Genomic DNA, 22,710 nt, shown 5'->3' on the forward strand with positions numbered 1-22,710 from the left:
TTCTTGGGACGTAAAGTAGTGTTTACTATCATCTCCATCGTAACGTTGTATGCGCTCTCTATAAATTTATTCTTTTTTTCGTAGATCGGTTTAACTGGGTCGTGTCCCCTTGGGTAAAACCTACTTTGCGTTGCAGCTGACAAGGACTCACAGACGTCGAACTATAGATGTCTACATTCGTCTTCGAGTCGGGATTATGTCAACGGATAACTGGCGCAATATAGCTGAAGTTCAGTCCGTGAATTTATAGAACCCGATTGAGTTGGCATGTCTTGCCTCATAGACCTTAAGGCGATGTACAAACATATCGTCAACGTGGCGTCATCTCAATGGTTTAGATCATGACAAAATACGAACTCAAGTCGTTCGTATCAGGATAAGATCTGATGTAAATAGTATATACCCAGTTTAGTTTTTAACACCACTGAGGTCTCGTACCTGGCGGACAGCGATGTTATGTAACGTGTGACTCTATCTGTGAAATATACCTGGGTTTAGGTGCTCTGATATATAATCAATTGCATATTTGATATGATGGTGTTGTATTGACATCAGTATGGCAGCGTTGTTCGTTGTACAAGATGACTTCCTTGCCAAGATCCTGCATCTGCGTTCATCGGGGTATCCAATTATATTATAGTTCGATAAAATCAAGTACTCCGTTTATCGCTAAGCTGATCTCGATACCTTCAGGGGTTGATAGGTTGTTCACTATCTATCTGTTACTACGATGTAACGTTTTTTGCCTGCCCTGTAAAAATGTCTATGAATAATTACATTAGCGTCCAATTATAACCGCCTTTGATCTACTACGTGGTAAAAAATGGTAACTTGACACTAATGGAAACCAATACTGGTAATTATTTCTTAAATAGAAAATTACACCTATTTGTGTATAAGGGCTTGCTGTAACGAAGGTGTGCGAAATCAAAGAAAGCCCTGTTTCCACATGTTAAGGCGCATGCAAATAAGAAAAAAATGCACGCCGGTTGTAAAATAGCACATAAAAACAATACTAACAGTACCGAATAGTTTTCAGATGCCTTGTGTCTACAGGGGCAAGCCGAATTACCCACAAATTTGAGACACATAGCTCTATTGAACATGAGCAGCGGCAATAGCAAATAAGCACTTTTCAGATACATAATAAAGTACCTGATAGCGCAGTGCATAAATTTGTCAAATGGTTGTGGTAACTAGCAACTACGATGATAGAGTCAAAGATGGCACGCTATTGAACTTAGCACGAGAGGATCAGTACCTAACAGCCAGAGTAGGAAAACAAAGGAGAAAAGCTCCAGATTTAATAACAGCTCGATCATGCAGATGAGAGCTGCAATCACCGGCAGCGCTATGCATATACGTGCATCGTGTCGGAGCTATCCTATTTCACTAGTGAATTGTACCGGCGCATTGCGTTTCCCACGGACGGTGTGGACAAAGCCATAGGACCCTGTTCGTCTGCTTCTTTTCATAGACAATTCTCTTATATTTGATTCTTTTTTGAAAATATGTGCATATTTATAAGGAAAAAGTTATCTACAAGGGTCAACAAGATGGCAAGCATCCGTATTGGTAAATATGTGGAATAAAGAATTTTTTATAGCGAAGATATTTTTGGCATTGCTTAGCGTTATTCTTATTTGAGATTTTCATTTACAATAGTTACAATAATATGTTATGTTATATAACCAAACCTGTAGTATATATATATATCGTTAATGCTGTTCCTCAACATAAAGGTAATGAAAGGCTCGTCCGGGTTTTGCGTCCTGCACTCTTTGCATTAACAGAAAAATTACACACATAAGCCAAGAATTTACGCGCCACTGCTGAGTATTGCAGCTCGTCGAAATACGGTCGCCATTGGACTATGATACTTAAATTTGTAATGCGACTTTGGTAGTGTGCCCCTTTACCTTACTAGCCAGTTGGCGGATTTATTTACGCACATATTGCTGCAGGCCATTTCGACTAAAAGGTAGAAACAAGTTACCTTTGGAAATGTTTGCGTTCCTCTCATCAACTAAGCGTCCTAGGAGTTCAACCCCCCTATCCTGGTTCGGTTTGACGTTAGATAATGCCAGACAGACTACTTTTATCCTGCATGAATGTGAAGCGATGAAACCCCCGATGGCGAATATAATAATTCCAGTGGAAAGCAATAGCAGGATCTGTTTCGTCACGCAGTCTTTTTATAACCGTGCGATCTAAAGGGGTAACTCCGACTACTTATCACGAAGAAACAATTCGCTAATTCAGCTTAGATCTATTTCATTACAGTGAAATGGACGTAGATTTTTATAAAGACGTAAGAAAAGAGTGTAGGTATTACATGTAGTGACCTATGTGAGTATCTTAGTACACAAAAAAAATGAAGAAGTGCTAGCTTCCAATATCCTTTTTGATTTCATCTTCATTTGATACACATTTATGGATTCTTTTTCAAAGAAACTGGTAATATTGGATAATTTAGATATGACAGGATTTTTAGTTCTAAGTGTACCAGTTTGTGCCAAAGTTTAAAGGTTATATAAGCTGTTCGTATGTTAGAACGTCGTCAATAGAGCCAGTCAGAGATTTGATCTTTTTGAGGCAAGAGTACCTATTCTGAGCGTTGTGTCCAGTGAAGCAAACATTATGCCACATGTATTTAGAAAAGGAAAACTGCAAGAAGCTGTGGATGGCGACTATACCCGATAAGAGGTCGTACGTCTTTTAGCGGGACGAAGAACCCGCTTATACGCGTAAACTAGTGGTAAAAGGACTTGTGGTCATTTTACAGCTTAGGTTTAAATATGTTGGATTACTATGCATGGAGCGTGACTGAGCGCCAATTTAGCAAATAGAAGTCACACAAAAAACGGATAGGCACCATCACAGGCTATTAAGCATTGCTAGCTCTAAATATGTATAAGTCGGACTGAATTTAATTAAATTACAGACAATAACATTGAATAAATAGGCTTATCAGAAAGATCGTTGCCAGTGTATTTGAAAAAATGATATACAAATATCTGTTTTCGCTTAGATGCAGCTTGCGGACAAGCTGCAGTGTCGATCAAGTTTAACCCGACAGCCGGATACATAGGAAACCTCTCAAGGGAATTTTTCCTAATGTACGTCAGTGCTTCGTCGTCAATCAAATGATGTAACTCAGCATCCTTCAGTAATTTCAATCGTTGCAATTTCTTCAATGGAGTGATTCACGATAAAGTTGGTCTACTTCATTTGCATCAGCTGTGCTGGAGTATCTTGGTCCGCAAGACCATAGTATGGCCTGAGAAGGGAAAAGTATCTTTTACCTCTAGGAAGTCTACAACACCTATGCCGGAATATCCTTTTCATTTTGTAGAGTTTTGCGCTCCTCCAAGGCTCAATGCTGTCTATGAAGCCACCTACCCAACCCCCGCTGCTTTGTGTCAACCTCTAACAAAAGGCATAAATCGACTGTGCCCTCCCTTACAGATTGACCCTCTCCTAAATGAGAAAGGACTGAGACGTACCCTCGCCGCGCACTCAAACTTGGCGGTCTGCCAGGATCGTATTGGCAGAGCGCGGGCTCGTGGAGTAGTGGTCATGCCATGTTGAATATTGATACCAACCGCGTGGTCCCGCTGTCGGCACCCACATCGCGAGCGATTCAACCTGTCATCATCATCATCGGCATTATTGCCATGTCTGTTCCTGGGCAACGACTAAAAGCCGACAAATGATGAGTGCACGGTGCCTCATCAGTGTTAATGAATGTTATTCATGATGGTGTCCCCTTGTTCCAGTTTTTATACTGATAAACTATCTTTCATTTGAAAAGTTCTTGGCCTCGCGGTCCTTTGCAAGGAAACACAAGAGTACCAGCAAGACTTTGCTGGGGTTCTCATCCCTCATAGGCGAACGATTCAAATCAAGAAGAAATGTTGTTGTTTAGCTAAAACGTCCAGCTACTGTTCCATTCAGGCCAATGAAATATGGTGACATGCATTAGCACAGCAAAAATTCTAAATGAGAAGAAGAATTTTCTGCCCTGCGGCAGGATCGATATACACGACAGCCGAATACGACCGGCCGAGTACAGAAAGACCAGCGAAAATCGTTAGCTCTTCGCTGATAACGAACTTACAATGTGAGACGGGGTATTAACAGCAGTCGCTTCTAATGGACAATAAAGTGAAGTCAGGCACAACTGTACGCATCAGCCTGATTTGGTGCGGCTGACGGGTGTCAGCGACTCTGTCCGTGGAGGCAAATCGAAGAAGCAGCTAAGAAAGATACAACAAAGGATAGCAGACTTACAGCGTTACGTGGGTTATCCTCGGACCTAAAGGCAACAAACAGCGCAAGTATCATCGCTGGTGACAGGCAATCGATTACTTCGAGTTTACACAACTTCTAATAACTATGCGAGACTAGCCAGCAAATAACGTTAAGGTTGGCTGCTATATATCATAGAATATAGATTTCTTCAATGACCAGCCAAATGTTCGTGGAAATTAAAACGGCCGCGTCATTATTGCCGTTTAAATATTCGTAGTAAATAGATGCTCCAAACTTGTGAAATCAGGTGACTTAGATTAGATTTTTATTATTCTTGTGCCCATTGAAATTGGCCGTTTAGTCGCTCAGTAATCCAGCGCAACTAATTCATGTGTTATGTGACTGCTGGCTGGTGGATTTGTACAATAATGGGTTCGCTGTACACAAAACAAACGGAAGCCTATTGTTATAATCGGCGGGTTGTGGTACCGCTGCTTCAGCTGCTACCGATAATGCGATGCAATAACCTTCACGACAACAAGAGCGTCAACATGCTACAGTTCGCGACAGTCATTGCTACTGCCGCAGTAGAGGATAACGCCCGGTGACTGTGATCAAGGCTTATCGGGGAACAAGCCGGTATTCTTGCAGCGACAAAATAGGATAAGATCGGAATCCGTGGGGCGCCGTGTCCCCAGGTGGGTGTGAGTGCAAGTGGGTGATTGTGTTGGTGGCGCTAGTGACGTTCACCGGTCAGTTACAACGGAAAATCTTCGAAATGTTCCGGCTCAAGGGGATACTCCTCATCGGAAGCGTTATGCTAATGGCCACATCAGAACTGGGCCCCCATCAAGTTGGTAAGTGCTTCAGCTTGAACAACCAATCGACTAGTATGATCAGACCGAAGAAATGATGCATGCATCGATATGGACGCGTGAATAACGGTGACCAGTTGAAGTACGAATTCTATGATATTATTGGCTCAAATCTTTGAAATATTCGTCTCACTGCAGAAAAAATAGTTTACCATGGACACCCCTATTTATACGCCATATTTATACGTTTTGTTGAACGAAGCACCTCATTGCACAACAGGCAGCTTATTTACCGCATAGAAGTTCAGACAAAACGTTTCAAGTTCACCCAGAAAAAAGCTGTTGACTCATAAAAATATGATTTTTACGAAAACATCTTCTTAGGAGTAATGAAGCTGTAATGAAGATTTTCAGTAATCCCTCTTGATTAGATATCCTAAGTTAGTCTTTTTCCGTATAATATATGGCTGTTCATTTATAAAGGCGGCAGTGTACCCCAACGGAAGCACATATTGCTTCTTCAAAGGAATATATTTATGGCGTAGAATGTTTTCAGTCGACATTTCGCTGTCAGCAGGATGCGATAATATCAAGTTCCTCCAGCTGCCTGTACTTAAGATCGCTTCATTGGTCAATGGATGCTGTCGAGAGCTTTTCTCAAACCTGAAAGCTTTAGATGTAAGAGGCAAACTTAATATCGACGTCTTCCTATGTTATTATATCCTGCTTACACTATTTGTTTAACTAAAAAGTAAATCTTATTCAGAACTATCAACGTATGTGAAGTTCTTTCTTAGCCACAAAACTAATCATTCATACTCATCAAAAGCGGACAGTAAATGACAGATGGATTGATTACAGATCCTTCGAAATTCAAATAAGCTTCACAGTATGTACAAGTATTGTTTTTAGAAATGTTCCGTACCGCAAGCTATTGTTGACAAATTAAAGGTTTCCTCAAAAGACGGCCGTGCGTCAAGTAGTGTTTTCAAAATAGAAAGTAGTACAATCTATATGTGAATCTGTGCACAGTTGCATCAATCGCAGGTTGTAAGAGTCTCATAAACATCGTATTTAGGTTAAAGTTTAAGCCAAATTTACACGAGTGGCATTCCTACATACCATTTTCTGAATTCCTACGTACCATTTTCTGAAACTCACTCCTGACCACGTAGCTGCTATCTTGCGGAACTTCTGTGCTTCCTCCCCATTTTTGAATGTTGAATGTGTATTTTCTACGAATTCAGCTAAAACGCTGCATTAACTTGAAAAAAAGGTTTGAAATAGGGATAGATAAGCCTACTGCGAATGCTTCATGAATGCTCTGAAAAACCCTGTTTCAGTAACGGCTTAAAATAAGGTAGCATCATTGATGAAAAACTTTAATAAGCATCACACATTCATATAAAGCCGCCGCTATGATGTGTCATTAAGACACTAATGTGCAGGAAAGGCACATGTACAATATCTTACAAAGTGTCTGCTAAAATACACCTGTATCAGATTATTCTTGCAATGTAAATGTCGAAATTCTGTCTTAGGAATCTGCTGATATCAGTTGTTTTACTAGCTTTACGTGAAAATACATTTAATTTTTGCAGGTATTTTCAATTGACCCCTCACCCAAAGGGCTTATTTGCTTAATGCCAGAAATTAAGAAAACGACTTTACAAACAGCTCTGAATATTAAATAGGCAAATGCTAATCTATTAGAGATAACTGTCGTATTTTTTTAATGTAAAATTTAATCATAGAAATATTCGGGCTCCACATAGTGCCTGTTTATAAGTCCATGAATATGAACAGAAAATTTCACCATGCTTTAGATTTTTTTTGTGTCGTCTAGCTACTGTAAATATTTAATTATTTTGTGAATAGTATCGTGTATATAATTCGGAGATATTCAATTTAGTTTACATTAAACTGAATGTTTAATTAAAGTTTAATGTAAACCATTTCATTAAAAACTTTGGCGGTTACCAGGGGTTCACCATACCATGAACCTCATAGGTTGTGAAGCTCAGTTCGACTGCGCCCATAGCAAGCGTACTTTCAGCCTCTATTCGAGGACCTGCACGCATACACGCAGGCTAGATAACGTGCGTACACGTCAATATGTGCTAGCTTTTTTGCTGTGTGATCTCTTTACAGAAGACGTCAACTTCACCCGGTGAAAAGTACCGATTTAGTGTAATGAACTTGCCACTGCACATAACCTCTGTACGCTTAACTTGATGTTAAGTTTTGTCTGTACGCAATATACACCTGTATGTATTGGGTGTAACTTTGAAATCTGTGGGATTTCTCAGTGCATTGAGATAGAGGACGCTCAATTGCGATTCATATGTACGAAGAAACCGTACTAACGCTCGTAGTAGCTACTTGCAGAGACCTTGAACATATATAACATGTTATCTCGTACATATATAACATGAACATGTATAATATAAATCTTGTAGATATTGCGAATCCCAAAATTTGAAGTATTATAATTCTCTAAGGGCCTGCTATAGCATCTTAGCAAGAGTGTCAAAAAGTGGTCATGATTAACGTAGGCAACGCTTCGTCTATAGAAAAAAAGGCAGGCGCTAATTTAGTGGATGATTCTATGTCTAGAATATAAATATTTGGTTTTTCTAAAGTATACAAAGGAATAGCATCATACTAACGAAATTTACGACTTCTACAATAAGACTACGAAACTACAATAAGACGATAAGTGCGCGAGTCTAACACCAACATGAAAGACGTGAATACGCATTTGACAATTAACGGAGAACGGAAATTCTAGTTCTTAAATCCGGTACATAGGGAAAACGTGTTTTCAATTCAGTCGCTAGCAAAATACGTATCCCATCTACCTCAACAAACTTAAAAATATGTATTTGATTCTGCGTAAAGTTCTCAACAAACGTCTATGTAAAAGTGTACATAACATCTTCTTGCAATTAGTTGTAAAATCATACTTCGTGTGAATTATGCAAATGTACGATTTCGTATGGCCTCGGTGAGTTCGGGATTGAGCGGCGCTGTGGGGAAGCAGGCACAAAGCCGAAACGCCGGTTGTGACGAAGCATCTGTCGCGCGGTGTAAACAAATAATTGATTAAACAACGATTTATCAAGTCCGACTTAACAAGACGAATATGCCTGGGATACTATACGAATCAGTGGCGGATTATATTATTATTAAGATGGTAGTCTTTATTTTTATGTAAAGTAATAGCGGTTGTATTTTTCGACTATAAAATGACATCTTGTCCTTCATTGAAATGTATTCGTGTTGTGTAAACAAACTAAACGACAGACTCCACCTGTGCGTTAAAGTGTGTCAATAAGCAAAATACAAGGATGTGCGATACCAATTGTAAAATGCTTCAAGGACCTTTAGATCTTGTTTATATCATTCGTTATTTTTGTCATATATGTTAATCCTAAGTGAGCACTGATTAGCGTTAGGGTCACGCCATGTTGATTTGATCGAGTTACAGACATAGGCTACAACACAAGATTAGCATATATTCTTATTGTGTCAAGGGGAAGGCGTTCATGACATGGTTCACCCTCAGTACCTAAACCGCTGCATACGAGACTAGCATGAATCTTTACCTCATGCAACCGCCTAGACTTTTCCCATGTGTGAACTTCATACATATTATTCAAGCTGTTGCCCTGGCCAAAATAACTGCGGCTTAGGAAATTATTTAATCTAGTGCGTAAGAACGTACCCCTTTGGGTTTACTTATTGGATTTTGTTCAAATGCAGGTACATTTTGTCACTGCAAGAATCAGCAAATACGACTTTGTTTTTCCGAGCGCGTAACGCTAGCGAATGCATTTAAGAGAAAGCGTTCGAATAGCCTCAAAAAATTCAAAGTGCATTTGTGGTAGCAAGCCCAGATTTGAGAAGAGTACGATAATTTTAACAAGACAATTTATTTGTACAGGCGAACATAAATTTCAAGATTTCTTATAATAAAATACCTATAAGAAGGTGAAATCCCTTGTAGAATTGACCAGTTGCGTAGCCGTTTCGTTAAATTCACATTGAACGTCCATTTAACCTTTGTCTGCTATTGTAAAACGAAGCTTAACACTGTCAATTTCATAGTTATAAATGGAAGCTCAATTTTTTAAAACTACATACCTTTAGTTTGCAAGAAGCATCCCGTTATCAGGATGCAATAATAAACGGTACGGTCCATTGCTCACTCTACTGTTTCCGAAGACCGGTAATCTATAATTGAACATAGGTTTCAGATCATTAGCGTATTGGAGGTGTTAGGTATGTATCGGATTATGTTTGAAACAAATATATCATACATTATTGAAGAAACGCAGCTGCTGTGAGGAACATTTTAGAAGCTGGTAGGCAGCACAGGTTTACACCGTTAAACCTGCCAAATATGCAGGCACTTGCAAGTAACTGAGTCAAAGCTAGCAATATTTCTCACATTTTCCTAGTATATATGTGCAAGATACATATTATGTACACAAAGCAACACGCAATTTTTCCACGGATGATACTTAATAGTCTAACACCTATGTCCTATTTGTATATACATTATGGGACTGCCCTTATAAAAAATTATTATTATTATTATAAAAAAATTGTATGTATGAGTATGAGTTATCTTCAAAATAGTAAAACAAATGAAATCTGCTCAAGCTATTTTTTGCTTTTGGATCGAAAACACAATCCCGTAACGTCCCCCCTAACGATCTTCTAGCGAACTTCCTAAGCGAACGTCTAATTTTTAGGTAGGTGCGCCTTTGAGAGAGAGATGAGTAGTAATCAAAATCGACCGCGGTATACTCTATTATTACCAAATCTCAGCTTTCAAGTACCACCAACACAGATCTAATGCCACTCTTGCTACTTGGGATAGATTACTCGATAGGCATCTAGTCGAATACTTTTCCGCGTGTTTCTAATCCGTGTGTTTGCAAAACAAATGTTGGATAATGACTGCATATTTATTGTTGGTCCGTCACGGCTGAAATACGTAGAATGTTTAATATATGTTTGGACGTTATCGGCAAAAAATGTCATTGGCAGGGTCTCTAACAACTCCTGTATCATCGATTTGGAATACTGAGGTACGTTTAGATGAGTTTATGGATCTACTAATCATTCTCTGATTCTTGTAATTAATACTATTTGGCTGTTGCCTACGGCCTAAGCCTGATCGAAACGATGGCCTGTTACACTTATCTCTGCACGGGAAAATATGCTGTCTATTGCCGTCGTTCTACTGTCGTTTTACTTTTCACGCGAGATCTTAGCGCTGAATTACCCCTGGATCAGTTTGCCTAGCTCCTGACTAATAATTCTTTCCTACTCAAATCTTCTTTATTGCATATTCAAAGCCATGTGGAATTTTTCAGAGGACACAGATCTATTTTATTTTTTTATACGTTTATGGCCTACGGATACGCGGGTGTCCTTTTTTGGGTTTCGTAAATACGGAACAACTAGAAACATACAAGAGATGTACAAACGGACAACGAACAAAAGCCACTGACAACTTTAAACAATTTTTAAATACGTTCGTTCGCTTGTAGGGCCTTTTTTGTTTCTTTTGGATTCTTTCGTCATCATCAAAATCAGACGCATGCCCACAGACAGGCTTTCAAAGGCTGTTTTATACGCTATGGTTCGATGGAACGTGAGCTGATCTTAGGTTACTTTTCGCTTGCTACTTGGTTGGTGACATTCATTCCTCGTATCCTTTGAGCCTTACGGGCACTCAACGCACAGGAAAAGCGTAGTATGCATGAATAGAAACACTTTGCTTTAGCCACATACATACATATCTCATAGCGGCTATAGGTAGACTGAAACCGTTTGAAAGAGAAAAACAAAAGGTGACAGAAAAAATCACTTATGGTACCAAAATGCTCGTTGCGGATCGTAGCACGGTTGCATATGTTAAAACATTAACCGAGTTCCTGATCACGAGTTGTTCTTTGTTGCTGTAGATAGCAGGCGGCCGGCGGCCACTATTTCAATACTAAACGTTGTATACTCGCATAACTATAATTTTACGTGTTCTACGCGAATAGCCGTTATAACAGCCAGTGTTCTAGTAGGGCGCACACGCGACCATCGAAGCACGTCAACACTTAAGCCACTAAGCTTCTATGGTGGCCATACGTTCTTGGTCGCTTGGACCCGGTGCCTTTTACGTCTAGGACTGTCATTGACGTATAGAGAAAGCTGGGTAACCGGAACTCTGACAACGAAAGTTTTTTTCAGTGCATTTTCGTTGTGTACAAGCAGATAACGACCGTTGCGCGTATATTCGGAGCCACCAGATCCGTGTCATTCCAAAGGAAGTGTTCACTTCCTTAAAATATTTGCTCTTTTATTAAAAGAAAGGAAACAAAGGACCAATGAGCTAAGTCAAAGAGGAAGTCGCATTAATGAATGGCAGGACTCCTGCTTTGTAAGGGTACCTCCCTCAGCGGCTCATAGATTGTTCGACGTAGTAAAAGTATGTAGCTGGATTTCGTGTGCAGAACAATCGAAATCCGTAAAGTGATGTTACGACATTTGTTTGTGTATATTTTACGACTCGTTGAATAAAAACAAAACAGAAAGGAACACTACTCTCGATCTCAATGGTTATTATCAGAATAACCTAAAACTATGGTATCATATAATCGAAAAAAAGTTGTTTAAACGTCATTGTGAAAGCCCTCAAAATTTGCTGCTATAAACAGTCAGGTGCACATACAATGATCCTTTCACTAAACCACTTCCCAGTACTCAAAATATTACATGTTACATATGAGAAACCAACTCCACAACGAATCTTCCGTGCGTTACATATTGCTCCAATTCCTGCAACCAATACTTCACAACTTTGCCACCGCGCCGATGAGATCAGGTGTTTTTTTAAGTTACAGTTTCTGTTATGAAGACCAGTTCAACGAATCGAACGAGTACGGCGGAGAATACGTGGCTCAAAAAACGAGAGGGAGAAAGAGAGATGCCGATTCAATCGCCACTGTTAAACGGAAAAGACATTTTTCTTTTCTCCTACAGCAAAAATTCGAGCGAACAATCGAGCGCGACGTGAGTATTACGTTTATTACATAGCACTACGTTCTGTGGCAGCGTTCGACGTCCATGCCAGTCGCGCGGAAACAAAAAGGCCAGAGCGACACGAAACAGGCGTGTGAGCTACGTTAATTGGATATTTGTGCTGGGCTAAGGTAAAAATGGTCAACTAAAACGGTCTGCAAAACCTTCGGAGGACGGCCAAGATCCGGGTTCTGGAAGTTTCAGTTTATTCAAGGCTTCGAAGACAGCTATCATCACTGCAGATCAAACAAGACGGCAGAAACCGACGGCTAGCTGCCAGAAAACGCCAGATGCATGGAAGACGCTAGTCGGAACAAACTAAGACAAACACCCAGCATATAGGTTTGCTAATTATTTCTAAATTCGACAAGTTTCTGATTTGAACGGTATTCTCGAGTAACATACAATGATCGAAAGGCCTGGACAGAGCTGAGGTAGTGCTGAAGGCCGTACAAGCCAAGGACAACAGCCGTAACAGAAGGGAGAGCTCAGTAAAAGGAAATAGAGCCATAACAGTCACCGATGATTAATTGTTGCGTCGGCTCATTCTGACTCGCACAGTATTATTACAAGTTTTGCCAGGAAAGAGCGCACATAAACGTTTACGAGTTACGCAATTGCTCTATAATTACTAAGTTTGGTTCGACTGTGATTCAATGATGTAAAGTTGTACAATAGCCTAATTATGACCATCTTTCATTGGCAAAAACAAATTTCTGTATTATCGAAAGTGCTTCTTGATCGGGATTCATCATGTGTCGCCTCCATCCTTTATTGCATATTATAGTTAATGTATTGCAATGTACAATGGAACCTCATCAATCCGCCAATTTTTCTATCGGAGCTGATCGTTGCCCAGCCTTGTCGATACAAGTAGTGCCAGTTTAGCGTAATGCAGTAATACATGTAAGGATTAACTGCTTTTCATTATATGATTTTTGACATAAGACTCAGATAAGCAAAGCACCTCAGTAATTGCTACAATGCTGTGTGATACCCAATTTAGTCTACCTAGCGGAAGCTAAAACGACGTATGGTGGTTGGCTATATTCTTGAAGACTTCTTCTTCAAGGCCGTCGATGAACGAACAGAATATAATAGATAGAGATGGTTCACCCATTCATTATTATTATTATTCGTGCGTGTAGAACGAGAATACGTCACGTCGTTTTACGGTCGCTTGTATTACTCATCACAAGGGACTTGTAGCTGACGGTGCCACCGTGACAATTTTTTTCTGGAATTTCTATCACCGAACCCGTCCGTGCACCCACATCTTGTACCGTATTATTCCAAATTATTTTCTATACCGTTGTTTCTATTTAAGACGGAAGAAAGGCTATACTATAGCTGCGCATGTAAGCGACTCTACTAGTAATCACACGCAGCCGGCTGAAAGATAGGGTTGACCGAACTGATAAAAGAATAATTGAGCGCACTTATCGTACGGGGTCTGTGGTTATTTGCCTCTGGCGAACGGTGCCTGTCAATATTCAAATACATATCGTTGTGTTCGAAAGTTCCTAGCCTACTGGGTACGCTCTTGTGACCCCCGTCAACGTACGTCACTCAACACAGTTTGTAGTGAGTTGATGTTAGACCACAAGTAGTTGTAATGTGCTCAGATGCGCTGTCGTGAGCGACTCGGATGTTGTCGGGCTAAGCTCGAGTATTTGTAGCACTGTTTTTGGTACAGCTAACCCTAGGTTGATTATTTATAATACTGTATCAGGCAGCGAATGCAGGTTGAAAACTTTGCGAAGCAAGTATTCGAATGTAAATCAATCACGAACTCAGCCTCCTGTCTTCTATTACTGGTAAATGTACAAGCTTTATGTACTCTCATTTGGTGTACGTTACCAATGTCATTTTGCTGAAAGCGTCTAAAAGTCCGTTGCAACTACGACCATATACTGGTATAATCTCTACTTAATGTGCAATCAAATACGTAATACCATAATAAAACGTACGAAAACACTATATATGTGGGCAATGAAGTGAGAACAAAAGCAGCAGCTTTCAAAGGTGACACCGGTGAAGCATATGATTGATTGTCTGAGATATTTATCCGGTCCGTATTTAACCTTGAAGAACTAAGCTTCGCCCTGAGCGGTCTCGCCTAGAGAGTAGGCCCGGGTAAAAATCAACTGTGTATACAACAAGCAGTACTGGCAAATAATCATTGAATATGAGGTCTACCAGTTGGATTCTGTTTTGTGTGGCTTATTGTCGTTTGCTGTCCAACCCCAGTCGGACATCTTGTTCTATAAATATTTCAGCTTGTCCTTTTCTCGAGCGACCGCAGTCGGACATTTTCAATTTTTCAGTATCTACGCAATCGTTGCCCTCTATGACCTGAACGAATTTTAACATTTTCTGATAACATTTTCCCCGCATCAGCCCAACCCACCACATAACCCCACGAATGTCCCTCTTGCTAAAATAGGTAGTCAACCAAACAGAAGCAGTCAATGTGATGAAGCATGAATCGAAATAAAGATCAACTGATATAGGGTATGGTAGCATTTTGGCTGCGCGACCTTCTTACTACTATCAGCGTTACTGTTCACAACACCGAGGACAAATGACGAATATAGAGCTCATGGCAGAAGGAGACATTGTCGAACTCACTGTTGTTGCACACAAAACGAAAGTTCAATGGGATGGCTTATTGAAAGGCACTTGCGCAATGAACTGAGTTCGAGAGCTATGTTCGGGAACTGTTATTGTTTTTACAACTGTTGTTGCAATGTCCAATCCGACTCTGTCGTGTAGACGAAAGGAATGCGCTTTCCGCTACCCAAGATGAGCATGTTCTGGTTGGGGGCATCTCGTTGTCCATCTGGAAGTGTAGCAACTCGTTGGTTTCAGTGCAAATACATAAATACGTGCTGGCTAATCGGCAGGCTGAAGAGCACTGGGTCAGCAACCCCTCCGAACTTTTCTGTAGGAAACGTGCTATGCTACGTCAACAACACATCACGGGTAGGGATCAATAGACGAGCGTACGGCACGAATCGGAGCCACAGGGACCAGTAAATGTGCCCTACATAAATGTAGTCGCAACACTGACGAAAATGTACCCGATTAGAATTAACCCCGTTTGAAGGATGAATACGTAGAAGTGAAATGTGGGCGACTAAAACGTATATGAAACGGCTTGCCGTCAGATTCCCCACATCAGGAAATAATAGGTTAAGATGGGGAAACTAATAGATTAAATAGTTGTTCAGTGGCCACTGGAAAAACAGCTGCACGAGTGACGCTTTTAGCCATGCTTGATGTGGGCCTCTGCCACAAACAACCTATCATACCCAGTTTCCTTTACTTAGGTTGCAGGCATTGCTACGAGTTGTCGAAATTCTGGGAAAAACTTACCGCTATCTCTTCTTAGCTACTTGCACTTCCGTCGGCGACTACTTCCGGTCAGCTAAGGCGGGCGATTGTCCACGCACTGCCGTTGTCCCGACGGTCGATAGAGGACTATCCTGAGGCTTGATGTTCTGCTTAATGACACGACGGGATGGGAACTTAAATGCTTCTGAAAATCTTCCATCAGCATCGCCTCGCACTGCTGCTGCTGCTTCGCTAATGTTGGTATCGACGCTGCATGCGACGTTTTGTTATCCGATAACTTACCAAAGGGACAAAAAGGCCGAAAGCAGTCGTTCACCTATTGAGTTTGCTGGTGAAGTATGTGTGCGGACACTCACGTTGAAATATATAACCTCGCTATAAACACGTACTCTATTGACACATGTGACATATACGTTTGCTATACGTATGCTCTAGATCCAATATCAAATATATAGGAAATGGCTAAGATGAACGAACTGCTTCGTGCTGAAGTCGGTATTTGTTGCTACGGTGGTAAGTCTAATAGGAAACAATTCAACGTGCTAGTGTATATACACGTAGGTTTGCGTACGCTACGAACAAAACAACATTTATTCGGGACAATTAAGAGGCATATGATCGACAATGACTCATGCACGTCTTTTTCCTTAGATGATTTTTAAGTGAAAAATATTATAAACGTTCCTTCTAATCGTCGTAAAAGTCCTTTAGTCGGCAATCGTATGAAACCATTATGACTGCTAAATGTCTTGTAAAACGTACTATACTTGTTCAGCATAAGTGCCTCAACGCTTCTCAAAATGATATACTGGTCTAACAGTCTAGTTTATAACACCCGCCGGTACCCCAACACATGATTGTTTAACCCCAAAAAATAAGACGCTGCGTTTTTATCCTTTCTGTCCTCTTTTGTTCAATAACGTAAATTTCAACGCCCCGATTTATAAACCTGTCCGTCGCATGTAAATACGACCAGCACGTCCTTTTATTCATCGATATCAGGCATTTTTTGTAATCAGTCCCTAACGTTTGCATCGATTTTGCCTTTGGCGGAGGGCGTCTCCATTACCGCTTCGCTATACAAAATAGTTTCCTTTAGATTTGACAGTATCGTAACACACTCCAACGTTCATTACCGCAGCGAGCTAACCTCTAGCGTGAGATTCCGGTTAGTTTGTTCGTTGTTAAAAAAGATAGCTTCTGCCCATTCATTTTTTGTCAGTATAAAATACTATGCTACAGCAGCATCCGCTTTCATGATTATAGATCACACCGCCTTAACGAAGCCAAGCTTAATAGCTGATTCCGTCATTTCTATTTTCTACATTTCTTACGATCGTTGCTGTAATGGGCTCAGACATATTTTCCGCTTATAATAATTTTCTTTCATTTTTCACTGATTTTCATCGATGGCTAATCGAACAAAGTCTTTCTGTTACTAGGAGCTCCGTAATTTCTTCCAGGCCTTATCCTACCGCTGAGGCATCATCATGGAGCCAGTGACCTATTTATCTGTACGTATATCGAACCAAGTGGACTAATCCACCCCGCAACGGCAAAGATCGCTACGGACTGTCGCGAAAACCAAGAAACAGTGATCAAATAACGTACAAAAGCTTTGTCGATGGTTTATACTGAGTTGTTTGGGACGAGTGTTCACCAGTGTTTTCATGCTACTTTTTCATTTACGTTGGTTTCCACAGCAACCGGCCGGCGCACTTCGAGTCGATAACAGTTGCCTGCGGACGAGACTTCTGACACTGTTCTTGGGGAAATCGTGGCGGTAGGAACTTCATTCCGTTTCGTTGATGATGTTGTAATTGCATCAGCTCAACATCAATGACGACAGCGCCGTAGAGGTTGACTGGTTTATAGGTGGGGGTATTAGCAGCATTCAGGCCGGCTGACGGCGCTCGTTTGACGCGTTTGCCCGTTTACACTACCGTATTTCCATTGTACTGAGCTAAACGCTCGACAAGACTCATCGATGACACCGCATGAATGAGATGATCATGTAACAAGACAGGGGAAACAACGATCGAATCTCAGTCGCGCTAGCCCGGTTTAGCAGTTCGAATTGTCTGTTGGACGATTGTGGGAAAGCCGTTTGCAGATAGATGACTGTTTGTTCACTGGTTAGATAATTTAGTGAGCCGGCTTGATCTTGTAGTCCAAACGTACACAATTCTGTCGCCCAGTCCGAAGACGTCGATTGTTACACGGTGGCGTAAAGAGGCATTCAACAAATCAGCTAATATCTATGATGGAGACGTAATTGCCTGCCACGTTCGCCCTCGGGCTTCAAGAAAGTAGCAGCGTACTCGATCCGATTGCAGCAAATTGCCGCATTTAATTTTGTATTTCCTATAACGATTGCACGTGTTGATATTTAAATATCAATAGACACCCTTCGGCAGGCCACATACAGCCAATCAAGCTGACAGAACCCTGGCTATTGCTATCGATGGATGAAACCTTGTCGCAATTCGGCTTCAAGGCAATTGATGGCACCGGCCTTCGTAGCCCTGAAGAAGTTGACCTTACTGACCAGGCGAATCAACCGAATTGTTGAGCCAAATTAAATGCCATTGTGTGAGTCTGTCGGGAATATGCTCTCCTTTTCTACGTGTGCAATTTTTTATACTTCATGCAGCAAAATTCTCTCCTGAAAAGTTCTCTTGCGCCAGGAACTGGTACTTGTGAGGATCCCACAAACAAGACACGCAGCAATATGAACTTACTAATTCAGAGTACCTGCATACGTCTAAGCTAGTTCCGAACCCACACAATTACCGAGCCAACTACACTATCCCAGCCGCTTTAATGGGCCATTTCCTATTGAAAAAAGGTTGCTTGCCATTATTCTTCGTCCACAGATATTGCTACCAACTCAAATATATGTGATACCGTTGAAACCAGTACTTATCCTACTGAGTAGCTGAGCACACGTCCTATGGGATTACCAATTCGGTGTAGCATGCCTATTCTCTGAATTTTCTGCTCTAGACTAATTTAATTTTATACCTAGCAGACTCTTACTGAACTGCTTACAGTTCGGTAGTGATTGCTCCAGTAAGATTTGCCTAGAAGCGAGCAGCTTGGTTCAAATCAAAACAACTTTTCCTCTGAAGTCTCGTCGCATCCCCTTTTCGTATTCTCCACTCGCTACCTCTTTGTGCAATCTCTGTTTCTCTTTTTGATTCCCGGCGCTCCCCTCTTTTGGACATGTTACACAAGAAATTGTTGCAAGCTAACCACTTTATTCTTTACAATTAAGTGGCTTGTTATCCAAGCTGAACTAAGGACATCTTCTTCCCAGGAAAAAGGGGGGGAGGGGTAGTACAATTTTTCGGTTCCTTTTTTCCGCCTTCAAAATGCTACACAGCTTAGCAACCCTCGGCATTTTTGAGGTGCACAATGACACATCGGGCTCACGTACAGTTGAGCGTGGGAGACTTGTTTCGATACGTAGTATCACGGCATTATTGGGACGAAACTTCCCCGCAGAAGCACTGACTGCATCTTGATAGAGCTGGTAGAGCCTCTATCGCTTAATGTTTTGCAATATGGGTCTAAGGAACAGCTCAGTTTTCATGTATAGGATGGCCCACAGTCGCTCAGGTCCACTGTTGTTATATTCATTTTTTCCTTTCTCGCGTAGTCATACACTGTCCTTCTGCGACACGTTTACCCTCCATGGACCTGTGATAAAAGCACGTAATTTATGACGCAAGGTCTTTTTTGCTGCAATCACTAACGCGACACTGCCACTTTACTACTACTACTACTACATGCTGCACAGCACCAGAACATGCATACCTCGTTCGGAGACTCGAATTTCTGAGACTTCAGCGGTCCCTTACTCGTATGCATTCTACTATAATCCATCCTACTTTTTCTCCTGTGTTTCCCTTGTTTTGCTTTTGGCTATGCCAAAGCAAATGAGCATATGCAGGTAGTAATAGGAGCAATAATCGTGATGTTAGTAGGGGCAGCTGTGTAGCCCACGCAGAGTGGCAGCGCAAACGGTAACTAAACGAATCTTGAGCGTGTTCATCCGTATCAAGTGATGTATCGTATTTGCACCATCTTGTCTGAAAAAATCACCCACGTTCTCCTGTATACTATGTCTTACGGGGCGTATGCGATGCTTCTGATTAACGTGTTTGGTACTCGATGGGTGCAACAGTATCTCACTTGGGTGTGGCGGCAACTTCGTCGATAATCGTGAACGCTACGCACGCTTAAGCAACGTATGCTTCAATTGTTTCGTTCGATCGAGCTGAAGAGAAACGCTCGTAAATCCAACAATTTTCTACATACCACCCATACGTTCCTCTTTTTTTGCTCATTCGCATCAAGAGACCGTGGCTGCTGCATATATGGCACCAGTTGCGCGTCGCATCCAAAGCTTTCCTTAAGTTACATTCTAAGTTGTATCGTAACAGGCTACAATATAAAAGCAACATTTTCATGTAATAGCTCTTCAGATATATGTAATTTTGTATCTGTGATAAGCAAAAACTATGTATCCCAACTTTAAACGACACGTGGAAAAATGGGAGCAAGAAGAGGATTAGCTGGAACTATTTATTTCACGTAAGCAATGCCTCCCCATTGATGGCGTTTCCATTGATGTCCTTTCTGACATAACGTGTATAGATGCGGATTTAGCAATATCCGAGCTTTTACTGTGATGAAAGCACACCTATCACCGATACTTGCTTATGCAGTTATGCAGATCCCTATGCATTGATGCATCAGTAGTGATTGTTTACGTTTCAGTTGCAAGCTATACACGCTTAGGAAACTATGGGTATCGTCCCAAGTTCAGCGATGCGGTAAGCGCAGACTGGTCGGCGTCCGACGAAAACGCCGCAAGATACGCCTTGTTACACTAAGGCCAACAAGAAATTAAATAGATCTATCGTACCACAAACTCTCGGAAAGAGTACATACGTAGAAAATGGTTTCACAGTAAGGAAATTTGCCTAGCTATGTGCGGTAATAGTGTAGAAAGAAAGGGGTGCTAATTTTCACACTCTCAAAAATTTTCGATGCCGGCTGTTGTGTATCAGCCGTTGCGTATCGAGTCGCACATTTCGCCGCGTCCCATAGCTTTCTAAAGTCCCGCATATTAACGTTTCTCAGGTTTAGACTGTTGAATTCCGCCTGCTACCAGATAAGTTTCGAGTGTTACTGCTGCTTGGTGAACGCCTTTATTAAGTTATGTCCGCTCGAAATCTCGGAAAACTCAGTTTGCTCTTTCGTCCATCCGCATGACCCATATATAAAATTCGAATATTCTTTCATGAACTTTAACTAACGGGTGCTCTTAATGCGGCTACTCACCATGAGCACAGGTTCACGCCCATTTATTCTAACTAGCTGCTGTATTTTTATGGACACATATGACCTTATATGGCTGATTATTTTTTTTGCCATAGTTCCAATAGCGGTTTAGAAAAAGAGAATACTCCTCAACTTGTCAGACTCTCTGTAAAGCTACTAAATAGTGTATGATTAAAGCTGAGTATTATATTAATACAAAAACCTATTATAATAATGTATTTTACTTTTTGTTCTTTACATTTTTACTTACGACAGCTCTCCATAATGTGTGTGCTAATTAATTTATGCGCTATAGGAGTTTAACATACATCTTCAGAATAGTCATCCTTTTTACATCTTTCTTCAGCTTACAACATATACCTTTAACCTAATACCATGACAATATATATGTGTTAGCTAAAACTTTTTCAAGTTTCAGCAAACATTTTGAACTCCATTGCACTAAATAGCGCACTAGTCCGGTACAAACTCGTCTGTATCGGCTAACCTTTTCTTTCTTGACTTGCCTAGGTCTTCTTAGTTTTGTATCGTAGCGCCGCGGCCGAGAGAAGCCAGCTTCATTATTCCACGCGTCAGTGGAGGTTACAGAAGCGGGAGAAAAAACTTTCTTAGCAGCGTCATTAGCCGAGACACAGCTTTACGCTGGTGGTACAAATTTCATGTCCATACGAACGACGAGGCCTAGCGAAAATCATGACAGGCGTCTAGAAGGTACCATCGAAAGGAGGTTGTCCCAACCTGCGAAGGAACTTTGGGTATTAGATAGCCTGTGTGTCAGATCGTTTTTTTTGTACTCCTACTTCTTGACTTTTTTTCTTCCGCCCAAAGCTGCAAAGTCAAGTTCTTCAATCTGCTGAAGTAGTCAGGTCAGATTCCTTGACGAGCTTGCGACAAAAGCAGGTCGTGAATGCGTATGCTACTGCTTCTTTGAACTTGTTCCACCTTCCAATTCGACCTTCTACGGATCGAATATAATCTGTAAAATGAATGTCAGTAGGCAAATAGACGATTGTCAGCTGGAATCACGCTTCCGCAACGCTGTATATGTGTCATGTATCCGTTTCCCGAAGGAATACAGAAATTGTAAAACTTAATCCTTAAAAACCACTTTAAACTTCGAGCTCTGTATACAAGTTTTTCTTAAGTTTCTGTGTTTCTTTTGCTATGTGATAATGGGATCAAATTGGGTAGAAAACCGTAAAATTCACTAAGTTGAATATCAATTCCACTATCGACTAATGATTTGGTTCTTAGTGTTATAAGGTTCCGTATATGCACTTATAATAGTCATTCACCAGTTGCAGCCTCAAATCCCTGCTAGTAAAAAACCACATACGTCATCATACGTCGCTAGAGAATTTTTTAATGTTTTGACACAGAAAACGGCAATGCGTGTAGAATCCATCGTGAATTCCTGACAACATGAAATTTATTGATTTTCGGATCAGTAAATTATATGATGAATCCGATAGTTTGCGTCAGATTATACTAGTGGATCAAGTAGTCAGATCCATGAATACCATTCTAAGTTAGGGTTGATTTAATAAAAAAAAAAAAGAAGAAACATAATAAGGTTAAACATTTAAGCGTAAAAAGCTTCCGTATAGATATAATTGGTGAACAAAAAAAATGATTTAAAAATATAGGTCAAAGAAGATATATTTATTTTCGGCCGCTATTGACGTTGCTCTACGGGAAGGAAATGTCATTGTAAAATTCTAAAATGTTTAGACATTGCAGAATTGGTGTAATAAAAGAAAAAGATTGCGCAGCTGCAAGTGGTCTAAGCTAAAAATCTCGACGGTATATAGTACAACGTTGTTTATTTGAGAACACTTGGGTA

The 22,710-nt window shown here is 40.8% G+C and overlaps 1 protein-coding gene across 1 annotated transcript in view; it reads left to right on the forward strand.

Annotated features, from left to right (window-relative positions):
• Positions 1 to 3,552: 3,552 nt before the first annotated feature.
• Positions 3,553 to 22,710, forward strand: part of LOC111270032 (uncharacterized) — a 37,993-nt gene continuing 18,835 nt past the window's right edge. Inside the window, exon 1 of the mRNA XM_022850017.2 lies at positions 3,553 to 5,111. Within this exon, the coding sequence (XP_022705752.1) occupies positions 5,033 to 5,111 (79 nt within the window). The 5' untranslated portion in view covers positions 3,553 to 5,032. The remainder of the gene's footprint in view (positions 5,112 to 22,710) is intronic.

Source organism: Varroa jacobsoni, unplaced genomic scaffold (assembly GCF_002532875.2).
Source record: "Varroa jacobsoni isolate VJ856 unplaced genomic scaffold, vjacob_1.0 scaffold_1430, whole genome shotgun sequence".
Classification (NCBI taxonomy): Eukaryota; Metazoa; Arthropoda; class Arachnida; order Mesostigmata; family Varroidae; genus Varroa; species Varroa jacobsoni.